Source organism: Cucurbita maxima, unplaced genomic scaffold (assembly GCF_002738345.1).
Source record: "Cucurbita maxima cultivar Rimu unplaced genomic scaffold, Cmax_1.0 Cma_Scf00019, whole genome shotgun sequence".
NCBI classification, from domain to species: Eukaryota; Viridiplantae; Streptophyta; class Magnoliopsida; order Cucurbitales; family Cucurbitaceae; genus Cucurbita; species Cucurbita maxima.
This window is the reverse complement of record NW_019272035.1, coordinates 2,195,691-2,210,989: the sequence shown is the minus strand read 5'-3', so window position 1 is coordinate 2,210,989 and position 15,299 is coordinate 2,195,691. Positions and strand designations below refer to the sequence as shown.

At 36.6% G+C, this 15,299-nt stretch overlaps 2 protein-coding genes across 3 annotated transcripts; one reads left to right on the top strand and one right to left on the bottom strand.

Moving 5' to 3' along the window:
• Nucleotides 1-792: 792 nt before the first annotated feature.
• LOC111494014 (26S proteasome non-ATPase regulatory subunit 9-like) lies at nucleotides 793-4,684 on the bottom strand. Of its 2 annotated transcripts, XM_023143994.1 has the most exons (5): nucleotides 4,501-4,684; nucleotides 3,959-4,019; nucleotides 2,171-2,275; nucleotides 1,285-1,630; nucleotides 793-1,179 (listed from the first exon to the last, which is right to left on the bottom strand). In XM_023143994.1, the coding sequence occupies exons 1-5, from the start codon at nucleotides 4,639-4,641 to the stop codon at nucleotides 1,158-1,160; spliced, it is 675 nt and encodes a 224-aa protein (XP_022999762.1). In that variant the 5' UTR covers nucleotides 4,642-4,684; the 3' UTR covers nucleotides 793-1,157. The 2 variants fall into 2 exon arrangements, with proteins under 2 accessions (XP_022999762.1, XP_022999763.1); XM_023143995.1 differs by lacking the exons at nucleotides 3,959-4,019; nucleotides 4,501-4,684 and adding an exon at nucleotides 2,418-2,568.
• A 3,783-nt stretch (nucleotides 4,685-8,467) lies between these two features.
• Nucleotides 8,468-14,234, top strand: LOC111493959 (leucine aminopeptidase 2, chloroplastic-like). Its single transcript, XM_023143910.1, has 10 exons — nucleotides 8,468-8,600; nucleotides 9,537-9,951; nucleotides 10,878-11,072; nucleotides 11,186-11,414; nucleotides 11,499-11,625; nucleotides 12,531-12,626; nucleotides 12,712-12,789; nucleotides 13,481-13,541; nucleotides 13,628-13,815; nucleotides 13,926-14,234. The coding sequence occupies exons 1-10, from the start codon at nucleotides 8,538-8,540 to the stop codon at nucleotides 14,052-14,054; spliced, it is 1,581 nt and encodes a 526-aa protein (XP_022999678.1). The 5' UTR covers nucleotides 8,468-8,537; the 3' UTR covers nucleotides 14,055-14,234.
• The last annotated feature ends 1,065 nt before the right edge of the window (nucleotides 14,235-15,299 follow it).

Below are 15,299 nucleotides of genomic sequence, written 5' to 3'. Positions count from 1 at the left end.
AAAAAAAAAAAAAAAAAAAAAAGTGAGAAGGGCACCGGAGCTTTTAAAACAATGGCAGTGCCCTACAAAATGGAGACAAACGAGTAGGTAAATAAATTGAATACAACCGCCTGGAGTTGGTGAACAAAGGCTTCCCACTTGCTTAGCTTTTCATGCATCTTTTCAACACATCTCTCTCTCTCTCTCTCTCTCTCTCTGAAAAAGATTAGTAATCTTCCTGGGCTGGACTTTTTCACTCCTATACTATCCATAAAAGCTCAGACCGATGTGGGTTTCAGATCGTAACGCCCTAGCCCCAAGATCCACCGCTAGCAGATATGATTCTCTTTGGACTTTTCCTTTCGGGCTTTCCCCCTCAAGGTTTTAAAAATCCACCCCTTTCAGGGCCAAGCCTCCTCGCTGGCACTCTTTCCTTCCTCCAATCGATGTGGAACCGCTCCTAAATCCACCCCTCTTTGGGGCCAGCATCCTTACTGGCACACCGCCTCGTGTCTACCCCCCTTCGGGGAACAGCGAGAAGGCTGACATATCGTCCGGTGTCTGGCTCTGATACCATTTGTAACGCCCCAGATCCACCGCTAGCAAATATTGTCCTCTTTTCCCTCAAGACTTTAAAACGCGTCTACTAGGGGAAGGTTTCCACATCCTTGTAAAGGGTGATTTGTTCTCCTCCCCAACCAACGTGGGACATCATATCAATCCAGAAAGCTCACCAAGAGGCCAAGGCCAAATGTTTTCCAGATCGGAACATTTTTGGTTTAATCCTAAGATAACAAGCAATGAAAATGAAAGTAGTAAGCTAAAAGTCCTTTGATTTCATTAACAAAATGATGTTCTCAAGAAAAGTAAAATGTCTTCTGAAGTAACTTTACACACAAAGCAACAAGAAACAGTAAAGATTGGCATCATAAGGAGTACGCCACTAAAATAGCATAAAAGTGCAACTTATCCTATTGTTTCAATTTACAGAAAATCTATGCAAAATGACAAAAAAGGAAGGGCCAGTGTGGGCAATAATTGGATTATAAAACCAGTCAAACACGTGGAACCTAGAATTAAACCAGTAGATAGAGTGTAGAACATGAGAGTTAAGCAGAAATGGTTACTGTTTTTATCAACAGCCACCAGGGACAGGTTGAAATTGTGGTTAGAGCCAGCTACAACATCCGAAAATGGCATCTGCAAGCACCCAATAGCAATAATGAATTAGTGGTCAGTCTAGTAGTTCATTCACCATTGAATTGAGAATTAAGCGGGTATAGAAAGGACGAGCAACACACATACCCAAGGAGACCCCGGCCATGCCATGATCTGGGTGTCACTGTTAAATTAACTGGAGTACCATGCCTCGTAACCACAACAGGTATTGGACGACCTTGATTACTCTGTGCTTCAGAGGCAAGCCTATGCAGCAGATCATCACCGCCTTCTACATTCCCAAATTTAAGAACTTGATCGCCTAGTTGTAATCCATCATCTGCTGCTGGCGATGCATCGGCTATTTCGTCAACCAGTGCAAAAGGTATACCTCCATTTGCATCTATGTCCATTGCAGTGGACGATACATTTGAGGATGGTAATGCAACAGTTGTGACAGATGACCTTTGGCCATTTGAAACCTCTGTATTCCCTAATAGATGCATGAGATAGGTAGAATCAGGATTGATCCCATGATAATTATTCCTAATGGCACACACATCACGAGACAATTTTCAATAGAGATATCTGGAGGTGATTCTAGTACAGGATATCTGTACTTGGGAAATCAGCAGGCATGTGATGGCTTTACTATTCTGGTTATCACTATTGTTACTTCTGTTTCACAAGAAAGTTTCATAAGAACAAAATTCTTGAAAAGGCAACGATAAATTCCCCCACAAAGACAATAAGGCAACACAGAGGTACCAAATTATATAGTTGAGAAGGGCATTAAAACGAAGCAGAATCCAAATGATATATAGTTGAGAAGGCCATTAAAGTTTAATCGGGAAGGGCAATAAATAAGAAGCCCACAAAAAGGGGGAGCCAAGCAACAAACTATGAGTGTAGAAGTGTGGAAACCTCCCTGAGTTAGTTAACTATGGCATAGAAATTCTAGTGCAGCCGCAACTGAGGCATGCAAGGATAAACGATGTGTTATTCTGCAGCATAGCATCTATCTCACAATTACCTGCATCCTTAGAGAGTGACAAGCTCGAAGCAGGCTTTGCAGAATGCAAAACTTGTATGTTCTGATTAATCTTTTCAGTGATCTCCGTATGGTCATTTCTCAGCTCTACAAAAAATAGAATAGCAGGTCAACATTTCAAAGTATAATAATTTGTGAGAAATGTTATAAAATGAAGAAATCTTCATTTAGTGATATGCTTGAAGAAAATAAGTCGATATTTAGTATCAGGAAGACATTAATAGCGAGCCTCTTGATCTACTATTTGCATCCCACCATCCAAAATGAAAAAGCAAGTAGACAGTGGACTTACAGAGGCATTCAGAACTCAGAAGTAATATCTCACTATGAGAAACAATAAGAATAAATTCCACATTTTGATTCATACACCTAAGTCGCAGAATAGAGAAGAACACATTTCCAACTTAGGCTGGTCAGAATTTTCGCATATTTAACTTCTTGCGCTCAATTCAGATCCTTACCTCCACTCCCCTAAGATACCCTCTCATTCGGTTTAGAAACCTTCTACGAGCATTTCCCCTTTGCTAATTTTGGCTTCAAGCTTCAAACTCGAGAGCATTGGTCGTGGAGAGTCAATAAGCCTATGCAGGCCTAGGGTTTACAAAAATGGGGTATTTTCCAAGTGAGTCTGTGTATAGAAGTACTATGCATCCAAACCTACCCGGGAATGAAATTTGAACCGAAGGCTATAGACATGATTTTAGGTCCCATAAAACACAAAAACGTAGTTGCATGTGTTTGTATTTCCCAACTCTAGTAGTGGGATCACTTATTGAGTATTATTAAATACTCATCTTATTATTATTAAACATTTTTCCTTCCAAGTAAAGGCAAGGATCCTATTTACAAATGATGGCGTCTGTTGAGGAGGTCATAAAATAAAGCCATAGACAACCTTTTCTGCATTCTAGTAATAATTCATTGTTAGGATCGCTTAGTAATGTTTTCAGTTGAATTACTTTTAGGGGATGTTTTATCTTTATTTCAATTGTGATTTTGTTATGTTTGCAACTACATGAATATTTATGTCCATGACAAACTTCAATATGAAATGTGTTTAAAAAGTTCTACATACAAACCGATCGTGCCATGCATGTAGAGTCGTTACATAGAATTTCTTTTATTGTAGTATCCATTAACTCTAAGATTAAAGAGATCTCGTTGGAAAGTTTGAACCGACTTAATATTTTTTTTTACTCTGCCTTACTAAAACTTTTTTGGGTTTCGCCATCCCCTCTAAGATAGGGAATTGTTGGAGGCCTCTACCTTTCTTTTACTTTTGAGTTCTTGAGGGGACAAGGGTATTCTTGGACCCCTGCCCGTCTTAGGGCTTCTCTTCCAATTCATTCTTCTATCTTTTGATTGTTCCCTTAATTTCCCCTGTCATCCCTTTATTTGTCTTGCTCTGGAAGGCTTAGATTCCAAAAAAAGGTTTAAGTTTTTTGCCTAGCAAGTCAGTCTTCCATAGGAAAGTCAATACTTTAGATTGTAATGATTTGCTTGTTTCAAAAAATATTTTAGGACTTCGGTGATGAAGGACTTCGTAATTATTGATTAAGATTCATTCTCTAAGATTGAACTCTCTGTTTTTTTATATATAGTTTTTTAGGTTCCTTTTATTGGACCAGTTTTTATGCCTTGTAGATTCTTTCCTTTGTCTCGAAAGTTTGGCTTCTAAAAACAAAATTTTGTACTCTCAACTATTACTATTAAAACACTCTTTACACCATAACTACAACTATGTTTACAATGAAAAGATTAGCAATCTACCAGTCAGCTGACGACGCTCAGACCTAATAACTGGAATGTCAATGTCCGAACGAGGAAACCCCTGCAAAAGATATTAAAAAATAGAGTACAAAGTAAGTTTTAAACAAACTAAATGTAATCAAGTTACTGCAGCAATCAATCAAGCTTCTTCTGGACTCAGCTTTACCAAAACTACTATCAATTTCCACAAGCATTGTTTGAATTTTTGTAATCCAAACAAATTCCAACCCCGTTCATGGTCAATTACCAAAGCTTTTCAAGATCAATATCCAATAAATTTTCCATCGAGCATGAACAAGTCTTCAAAACAACTTTCCAAGTACAACTCAGCAAAGGAATCAAAAACAAACTCTAATTGTGCTTGTTAGTTTTTAGCTACTCCACAAAACCTCAAAAGAAAGCATTGTAATCGTGCATGACAAGACTAGCCGACCGAAAATTTCCACTACAGAGTTCGGAAACAAAACCTAATCAACTAGAGGAACTGCAATAAATTTGATTCGTTCATGGAAGTCGAGAGAAAAGAAAGGCATTGCAATCACCTCAGAGTCGACGAGATTCCCAGAGAGTCCAGGACCTCTAGGCTGACAAAGGCGCGAAATGATGGCATCCATCTGGGCCTCGATAGCGCTCCTCTTCTGCATCAGATCCATAGTCTCCGACTTCAAATTGGAAGCCACCATTTTTCCCGATCCAAAGCTTTCAAAATGGAATTGAAACAAATGGCAACATCAAAAGTTTCTTCTCTATTTAAGTATTGAGAAATCGAATCCATTCAAAGCCCAAAATAATTTCTCAGAAAATAAAAAAAGGCCCAAAAGAAATTCCAAAAAATAAAAGCCCAAAAAGAAAATGAGAATCCAAAGCCCAATCTCCAATAAAATATATATGGAATTTTTTATATTTCCTTTGCTAAATAAATAAATAAATAAATAAATTCTAAAATTTTCAAAAAAATTAAAAAAATACTTTTATCATTAGTTTTGGACGGAAATGGTTAGTACATTATTTCAAAAATACCCTTAAATTTTAAAAAATTTCATTAATACCCTTTAAATTCTAAAAAAAAAAAAAATTAAATACCCTTACAGCTAATATTATGTTTAAAAAATACCCATGAAATTTTAAAGGTATCATTAACCTTTAACTTTTATAAGAAGATTATCACCCAGTTTAATGTTATTCGGTAAAGTTCATTAGTATTTTTGAAACATTATATTAACCGATAAAATTAATTTTGAAGTTCTTATAAAAAGTATATAGTGTTGGATGACGAAAAAAAGTTCCACATCGGCTAATTTAGGGAATGATCATGTGAGTCCCACATTGGTTAGGGAGAAGAACAAACCACCATTTATAAGGGTGGAAACCTTCCAACGCGTTTTAAAGCCTTAAGGGGATGCCCAAAAGGGAAACCTCAAAGAGGACAATATGTGCTAGCGGTGGATCTTGGTCGTTACCGATCATGGGTTTATAATCAAGGAATACTTTCTCCATTGGTATGATGCATTTTGGAGAAGCCCAAAGCAATGCCATGAGAGCATCATACCATTGTAGAGAGTTGTGTTCGTCTAACATAATAAATTTATCAATAAATTTGAGCAAAAACGACATGAGAGATCTTTCACATTCGATCACGTGGGAAAATTATGAACAAGTTCGATGACATTTTCGCTTCTATCAACCTCTAGAAAACAAAGAGGACCAATTTTTTTTTTTTTTTTTTTTTTCAATAATGTGATGAAAAAAAATGCATGTGAGAAAGGATGGTTTTAATTTTTTTAAAAAAATATAATTTTATGCAACATTTAATTTAAAATTAAATAGTTTTGAAAAACTATTATTATTATTTTTAATTAAAATTAGGTGAATTAATGCAAATTATGAAATTAAATACGACGAAATTAAAAATTAAGGTGTAATTGCTTTAATTCGCTTGAAAATATTCGTTAAAAACATAATATTTATAATCAAATATATTTAAAAATTTATGAATTAAAATAAAAGGAAAAAATAAAATAAATAAATAATACTTAAATATTAATCGGAATATAACTCAACCGTTAAAATGATATATTTTAAATTAAAAAGATAAAAATTGGAATTTCCACATTTTATAGTTTGAATTTTAATTATATTATAAAAAAGGAAAAAAAAAATAATAAATATAAAAATTAAAATTAAAAAAATAAAATAAAATAAATGGAAAGTCACTATAGTTACCTTTTCATTTTCGCTCGTTTAATCATAAAAACTTTAAAATTAAATTAATAATTACTCAAAAAGAGTTGATTAATAATTATTTGAACGCCCCATGTCCCAAATTTAAAAAAAAATTACTAAAAAAAAATTAATTATTTAGAAAAAGAAACTATAAATGGTAAGAAACAATATAAAATAAATCCACAATAATGAAAATTGTCTTTTTCGTTGCCAACAATAGAACGGAAAGACATAGAAGAGTGGAGAAAAGAAAACGAAGGGCACATTCAAATAAGAACGTGTCACGTTTTTTGATGGCAGTGCACCTCCACATATTTTGTTCGAGCATGGTAGTCTCAATGAAGTGGTACCAAATAGTCAACTTTCTAGTGTAAATCCTCTATTAAAAATTTCAACCATGTACTTTCTTTAGTAGCTCTAACGGTATACTTTGTTTCTATAGTTGATAATGTTACTATTGGCTGTCTTCTATTGCATCGAGAAATGTTCCCAAACCGAGCTTGAACACAATGGTTGATCTTCGAGTATCGTGACCTCCCGCATAGTCAGCATCACAGTATCCATCTAGCTTACCGTTTTTACTTTTGATATATCTCAGGATTCGTCGAGCCACATCCAAATAAGGTTTCTTCGGACTTTACATATACTGACTCATGACTTTAACTACGTTCTCAAACCCTTCTGGTTGGTTCATTTAGATCTCTCGATCTAACTTTACATACAAGAAAACATTCTTCACATCCATCTGTCATAAGTTTCAATTTTTACTCATCACAAGATAAGTATCAATCTGACTTTTACTTGATCGATTAAAATAAATCAGTCGAAAAGTTAGATGTTCAAATCTTCAAGAACGAACATTTTGTTGTTTGAATCGAGAGGATAACTATGAAATTAGGCATACAAAAATCGTGCTTGTTTCATATTTGTCTTATAGATGTGACAAAAACAATTCATGATTCTCTCTCTTAAATTATAGCCATGAGTTGTACGGTGGTCCATGGTTATTATTATTATTTTTTACATATAATATTTTAATGACGTGGATTTTTAAAATTAATTTTTAATAATATATAGACACGTGTTGGATGATAAGGATAATGTTTAAAAGTTTTGGAGCCATTGGATGCAATTATTGATTTCTATGGACCAATTTAGTAAAGGTTTTTTCAAATTCTAAATTTTAAAATAATTAAAAGTTTTTATTTTATTATTATTTTTATATAAAATTCCAGATAAAAAAAATTGCTTCATTTTCTAAAAATAAAATAAAAAATTAAATAGTTAATAATTAAATTAGTTTCTTGTTTTAGCATTAATTGATTAAAAATATGTATTTTTTTTTTTTATCATTTCTAAAATGCTTAGTAAAATTTAAAATTATACACTCTTAAAAATATATTTATTTAGAACTTTTTTTATGTAATATTATTATTCTATCCCGTTTAATAATTATTTTCTATTTTTCACTCTAAACTTTATACTCTTAAAAAAAATTAATAAATATTTTATTCAATATAATATTTCTGCAAGAATTTTTAATAATACCCTAAAAAATGCCTTTAAATATTTTACTTTTAAAAGGATTTCCAAAATATATTTTAATATATTTTAACTTTCAAAATTATTTAAAAAATATCTTTAAACTTTTTTAAGTAATCGTAAAACTTGTTTTAAAAATAAAAAAAGAATATTTTTTATAGTTAATATTGATTTTAAAAAATACTCGTGAACTTTCAAAAATAACATTAACAAATTTAAAAATAATATATAAAGTATATATATATATAGTTTTCGTCTATATATTAATGGTAATACTTTTTTTTTAAATTTTGTTTTTGTAAAAGTAAAGGGTGTTATGATATTTTTAAAATTTAAATGATATTTTTGAAATAAGATGGGAAACTATTGTTTAGAAATATTTTTTAAATACAATATAAAGTTTATGGGTATTTTTATTTATTTATTAATTTATCGAATTTTTTATTCTTTCTATTTTATTTCACCCTCTCTACCTTATCGTTTTCTCTTCAAACCAATTAATACACAAATTTTGCACGTGAGAAAAATAGTATAAATAGACAATAAAAGACAAAAAAAAAAAAAAAAAAAAAAAAAAAAAAAAAAAAACAAAAAAAAAAAAAAACAAAAAACAAATAAAAAATAACAATGTGTGGTTTTAAAAAAATAATATAATAAAAGTTACGTTCATCTTTGCCAAGATGATCTCTACCTCTTAGCCAATGGCTGACTATAAATAGGTGTTTTGGGTTCCTTCACCAAACCACAACACTCACTTTCTTCTTCTTCCTCCTTTGAGACTTACCTCATTTTGGTCTGTTGTTTTGTTGAGTTCATGGCTGACATAGCTCGTGTCACTCTTGGCCTTACTCGCCCTGGCCCAAGCAATGCCCCTAAGGTTTGAGACTTAGCTCATCTACTTGTTCTTCCCATTTCTTTGGAAGCCCCTTAGTTTGTTTGAGTTTTCTTGGATTTAAAGGGTTGAATGTTCGTTTGTATATTGTTAAGATTAATGGGTTGCGAGCATCAATAGAGATGTTCATTTAACTTGCAGGAAACTGAATCAGAGAGAGTGAAAAATACTTATTTGAACGGAGAATGGAGCGGGAGTGGAGAGAGATTTCTCCTAAATGAGGCTAGAGATGAGTTAATATTCGAGTCTCTGTCTCTAACCCTACTTAGTTTAAATATTTCCACAATGTGGAAGCTTGTGAGACCCCACATTGGTTAGAGAACGGAACGAAGCATTTCTCATAAGGGTGTGGAAACCTCTCCTTACTAGACATGTTTTAAAACCATGAAGTTGATGACGCTACATGATGGGCCAAAGCGGATAATATTTTCTAGCAATGGGTTTAGGCTGGTACAAATGATATCAGAGCTAGACATTAGGTAGTGTGCTAGCAAGGACGATGGGCCACCAAGAGGTGATTGTGAGATCCCACGTCAGTTGGAGAGAGGAACAAATCATTCTTTATAAGGATGTGAAAACCTCTTCTTAACGTACACGTTTTAAAGAAAGAGAACAATTTTTTTTTATAATGGTGTGGAAACTTCTCCTTAACAAACTCATTTTAAAACGGTGAGACTCACGGAAATATATTATAGGCCAAAACTAATAATATCGGCTAGTGGGGGCTTGAGCGTGATCTCTTACAAATTTATTAAAAATGGAAACTGAAACAGGAGGCAAGAATCGAAAAACAAGAATGGATAAAGCTTCCTAATCTTTATCCTACCTCGTGGACATCTCTAAGCATATCTATAGAGTGTTCATACGTTTGCCACGAGGTACTAATGGAGTATGTTAACTGTTTGTTAAAATGCCCCACAGATAAGTTTTGTTGCAAAAGACCTTGATGTATTGGAATGGAACGGAGACTTGGTTGCCGTGGGTGTGAGAGAGAAGGATGTGGAGAAGGATGAAGCGGGCCACTTCAAGAATCCCCTTTTGTATCAATTGAATGAAGCCTTGGGTGGATTGTTGGCTGAGGCTTCTTCTGAGGAAGATTTCTCTGGAAAGTCTGCCCAATCCCTTGTTCTAAGAGTTTCTGGTTTGAGATTTAAGAGGGTTGGTCTATTTGGCCTTGGCCAGTCCGCTTCTAGTGCAGCCGCCTTCGTTGGTCTAGGTGAGGCCATTGCAGCAGCAGCACAGGCATCTCGAGCTGCTTCACTTGCTCTATCTCTTGCCTTCTCCGAGGACCTTTCGGCTGAATCCAAGCCTGGCATTGCCTCTGCCATTGCACTTGGTACCTCTTCTAATCTTTATACAACGTCGTAAAATTACTTCAAAAATTAGTTAAAAGAGGTGTGAGATCCCACCTCGGTTGGAGATGGGAACGAAGTACCTCTTATAAGGGTGTGAAAACCTCTTTCTAGTAGACATATTTTAAAACCGTGAGGCTGACGGCGATACGTAACAGGCCAAAGTAGATAATCTCTTTTACGGTGGTCTTGAGCTGTTACAAATGGTAATAGAGCCAGATACCGGGCGGTGTGCCAGCGTGGATGCTGGGCCCCCAAGAAGTGTGGATTGTGAGATCCCACATTGGTTGGAGAGGGGAACAAAGCATTTCTTACAAGGGTGTGGAAACCTCTTCCTAGTAAAAGTGTTTTAAAATCGTGAGGTAGACGACGATAGTAACGGGTCAAAGCAGACAATATCTGCTAGCGGTGTGCTTGAGCTGTTACAAATGGTATTAGAGCCAGACACTGGGTTTGTGCTAGCGAGAACTCTGGGCCCTTAAGAAGGGTGGATTGTGAGATCCCACGTCGGTTGGAGAGGGGAACGAAGCATTCCTTCTAAGGGTGTGGAAACCTCTTCCTAGTAGATACATTTTAAAATCATAAGGCTAACGGCGATACGTAACGAGCTAAAGTGGACAATATCTACTAGTAGTGGACTTAGGCTGTTACAAATGGTATCAAAGTCAAACACCGGGCGGTGTGCTAGCAAAGACACTAGGCCCCTAAGAAGTGTGAATTGTGAGATCCCACATCGGTTGGAGAGAGGAATGAAGCATTCCTTATAAGGGTGTGGAATCCTCTTCCTAGTAGACGCGTTTTAAAACTACGAAGCTGACAGCAATCTATAACAGGCAAAAGTGGACAATATCTGCTCGTAATGAATTTCAGAACTAAACGTTGAAGACACTGAATTTTCTATGTATCACAGGGATTGTCAATGGGATATTTGATGACAACCGATACAAATCAAACCCCAAAATGACTCTACTTCAATCCGTGGATGTTCTTGGTCTTGGATTTGGACCTAATATGGAGAAAAAGTTGAAATATGCAGAATATGTCAGCTCTGGGGTAGTTTTTGGGAAAGAACTTGTAAACTCACCTGCAAATATACTTACCCCAGGTTCCCTCCTTTCTTATGCTTTAATATCTATCACTTACTTTGAACTAATATTGAGTATCAACTTCATATAACCTGCATAGCACTGACTTAGCTAAATTGCATCCACATATTAGGGCAACTGGCAGGGGAGGTTTTAAAGATTACCCACAAGTACCACGATGTTCTTTCAGCAAAAATTTTCAATGAAGAAGAAATCATAGAAATGAAGATGGGTTCCTATCTTGGTGTCACGGCTGCAGCCACTGCAAATCCTCCCCATTTCATCCACTTGTGTTACAAGCCTCCCGGTGGATCTGTATCAACCAAATTGGGCTTAGTTGGTAAAGGAATTACCTTTGACAGGTGATCATTCATGAACTACCCTGATGAGTTTCTTTAGCAAATGTTATACAAATGTTTAACTTTCTGGTTTCTTCTTTATATTAGTGGTGGCTACAACCTTAAAACAGGAGCCAACAGCAACATTGAAACAATGAAAAATGATATGGGAGGGGCAGCAGCCATTTTTGGAGCAGCAAAAGCCATTGCTGAGCTTAAACCTCCTGGTGTAGAGGTAAAATATTAGATCTGTGAGATCCCACATTCGTTGGGGAGGAGAATGAAATATTGTTTATAAGGGCGTGGAAACCTCTCTCTAGTATACGCGTTTTAAAAACTTTGAGGGAAAACCTGAAAGGAAATGGCCAAAGAGGATAATATCTGTTAGTGGTGGGCTTGAACTGTTACAAATGGTATCAGAGCTAGACACCGAGTGGTGTGCTAGTGAGGATGTTGGGCACCCAACGGGGGTGAATTGTGAGATCCCACATTGGTTGGGGAGGAGAACGAAGCATTCTTTATATGGGTGTGGAAACCTCTCCGTAGCAGACGCGTTTTAAAAACTTTGAAAGGAAGTCCAAAAGGGGAAGCCTAAAAAGAACAATATCTGCTAGCGGTGAGCTTGGGCTATTACAAATGGTATCAGAGCCAAACACCGAGCACTATGCTAGTGAGAACGTTGGGGCCTTCAAGGGGGTGGATTATGAGATCCCATATCGGTTGGAGAGGAGAACGAAGTATTTCTTATAGGGGTGTGAAAGTCTCCTCTAACAGATGCGTTTTAAAAACCTTGTGGGGAAGCCCGAAAGAGAAAGCCCAAAGAGGACAATTGGGCTGTTACAAATGGTATCAGAGCCAAATACCGAGCGCTGTGCTAGTGAGGACGTTGGGGCCCTCAAGTGGGTGGATTGTGAGATCCCACATCGGTTGAAGAGGAGAATGAAACATTTCTTATAAGGGAGTGAAAACCTTCTCTAACAGACGCGTTTTAAAAACCTTGAGGGAAAGCCCAAAAGAGAAAGCTCAAAGCGGACAATATCTGCCAGTGATGGGCTTGGACCGTTACAAGATCGGTCACTCGTTTCCATGTCATGAAGCTCTTAATTGTGTAATAAAGCTTATGGGGCTGTTTCCCTACAGATTCATTTTGTTGTTGCTGCCTGTGAGAACATGATAAGTGCAACTGGTATGAGACCAAGTGATATTGTCACAGCTTCAAATGGAAAGACAATTGAGGTATACATTCTTGGGTTCATTGACCCACAACAAAGGATCTTTAAGCTATCATCATTCATTGATTGTATCTGTTTTGTATTTTCAGGTTAACAACACAGATGCTGAAGGAAGACTTTGCCTTGCTGATGCTTTGATATACACTTGTAACCTGGGTGTTGAAAAGGTAAATATACAATAAGTTTAGTATTGATAATGTTCATTCGTCACCCTTGTGGATTCATTATGTGAGACCCCACACGAGAGGAAAACGAGTTGTGAGATCCCACGTTGTTTAGAAAGAGGAACGAGTACTAGCGAGGACGCTGGTTTCAAAGGGGATGGATTGTGAAATCCCACATCGGTTGGAGAGGGGAACGAATCATTATTTATTAAGGGTGTGGTAATCTCTCCCTAGCAGGCAGACGTGTTTTAAAACCTTGAGGGGAAGGTTGGAAAGGAAAGCCCTAAGAGGACAATATTTACGGGTGGTGGGTGTTACAAATGGTTTCAAAGTCAGACACTGGGCTATGCGCGAGGAGGTTGAACTCTGAAGGGTGGTGGACACTAGCGGTGTGCCAGTGAGAATGCTAGGCCCTGAAGGAGGGTAAATTGGGGGTCGCACATCGATCAGAGAGTGAAATTAGTGCCAGTAAGGACGCTGGGCTCGAAGGGGGTGGATTGTGAGATCCTACATCGATGGAAAAGAGAAACGGAACATTATTTATAAATGTGTGAAAACCTCTCCTTAACAGAAGCATTTTAAAAACCTCAAGGGAAAGCCTGGAAAAGAAAGTCGAAAGAGGACAATATCTGCTAGCGGTGGGCTTGAGCCGTTAAATATTAGATATCTAATGCAATGTCAAATTGGTTTGCAGATTATAGACCTGGCTACTCTAACTGGTGCTTGTATAACAGCTCTTGGGCCTTCAGTTGCAGGTATGATAATCATCATAACATCTTATTCTTCATGTTTCATTTGAAGATAAGAACATGTGAATGTGTTTTATGTGAGTTGTTTCCAGGTGCCTTTACACCAAACGAAGAGCTAGCAAAAGAGGTAATTGATGCTGCAGAGAGGAGTGGTGAGAAGATATGGAGGCTGCCAATGGAGGAAAGTTATTGGGAGTCGATGAAATCAGGCGTGGCTGATATGATCAACACTGGCCCTGGTCAAGGCGGTGCTATCACAGCTGCTCTGTTTCTGAAGCAGGTGGGTATCATCTTCGAACGTTCTTTCATGTTCTTACCAACCAAATGATATCATAAAGAGCTGTAGATACATAGATAGATACCCACTAACTTGGAAGTTTGTTTGTGTAGTTTGTTGATGAGAATGTGCAATGGATGCACCTTGACATTGCTGGCCCTGTTTGGAACACCAAGAAGAGTGTTGCAACTGGATTTGGTGTTTCCACACTTGTGGAGTGGGTTCTGAAGAACGTTTCTTAAGAGGTCCAAGGATGGCTAGGACCTCAACAATGATTCAACACTTCTAAGTGGATCCTATGTGTTTGCAATTTGAATAAATGTTGTGTGATGTAATATCAATAAACACTCTTGTTAAAAGTTGTGTTAAGTATGATTAATATCAATCCATAAAAATTGAAGGGCTTATAATGATTATATACATTGGTCCTGCTATCCATACCGGTGCAACTCGAAGGCTATATTGTAGTAATCTTGTCATGACATGATTTTTGAGACTTCGAATTATGGACTGTCACGTGGACTGACACTAACAATACAATATAATGTGATTTATTTAAAAGACAATTCCAAAAACAATTCAAATGATACTTCAAAGTTTATTAAAAAATGGAGACCAACAAGATACATCATTTTAAAGGACTACAACCCCTAAATATGAAACTGACGCCTCGAGACAAACCTCCTCTATGACTGTAAAACTTCCAAATGCTTTCCCGTCTCGACCAATATTCAACAATCACTTGGAAAAAAATACAGAGAATTTGATAAGCATAAAATACTTCGTGTAAACAACTTACTTATAGGCTCGTATCACATTCTTGACCTAATAAGTTATGACAGACTTTTCTCTAGACTCTAGGAACTTTGGGCCTTGGTTCTTTAGTCATCTAAGCTTTTAGGGAGGCCTTGAAGTTATTTGCTAAATAGCTAGTCACAAACACCTTGGGCTTTAGAAGTTACTCGCATTTTCTAGTGCGTATTGGATGTCGTAACTAAGCATTGAGGTGAACCAATCGTTTTTGTTCTTTAGGCTTAGTCAACTTAGATTATCGGTGCTCTCAACAATATCAAGTGACCAAACACCCAAACAAGTCGAATAGCCGGCTTAAGCCAATATATAGGACGTAGGCATATTTAATCTTTTATACGTATTCTCTAACGGGTGCTCGTGGCCATACCAAGCCAAGCCAATGAGCCTGTTCTTTCTATCCTTCCAATATGGGATATTAGGAATAGAAGACATGTTCACCTTGGTGGGGCTGCTCGAGTGTTTCTACGAGGAGGCCCATGAAATACATGTTTATAAGGGTGTAGAAACCTCTCCCTAATAGACGTGTTTTAAAATTGTGAGGTTAACGGCGATACATAACGGGCAAAAACGGACAATATCTGCTAACAGTGGGCTTGAGCTGTTACAAATGGTATTAGAGCTAGACACCGGGCGAGATGTCAATGAGAACGCTGGGCTCCCAAGGAAGGTGGATT

Bases quoted from the DNA above. Each gene is read 5' to 3' on its own strand.
- LOC111494014 (XM_023143994.1), bottom strand. From the start codon at position 4,641: ATGGTGGCTTCCAATTTGAAGTCGGAGACTATGGATCTGATGCAGAAG. The intron at 4,020-4,500 runs GTGATTGCAATG...TATCTTTTGCAG, and splicing joins GGAATCTCGTCGACTCTGAG to GGGTTTCCTCGTTCGGACAT. The intron at 1,180-1,284 runs GTATGTGTGTTG...GGGTGCTTGCAG, and splicing joins CATGGCCGGGGTCTCCTTGG to ATGCCATTTTCGGATGTTGT.
- LOC111493959 (XM_023143910.1), top strand. From the start codon at position 8,538: ATGGCTGACATAGCTCGTGTCACTCTTGGCCTTACTCGCCCTGGCCCA. The intron at 8,601-9,536 runs GTTTGAGACTTA...AATGCCCCACAG, and splicing joins GCCCAAGCAATGCCCCTAAG to ATAAGTTTTGTTGCAAAAGA. The intron at 11,626-12,530 runs GTAAAATATTAG...GTTTCCCTACAG, and splicing joins TTAAACCTCCTGGTGTAGAG to ATTCATTTTGTTGTTGCTGC.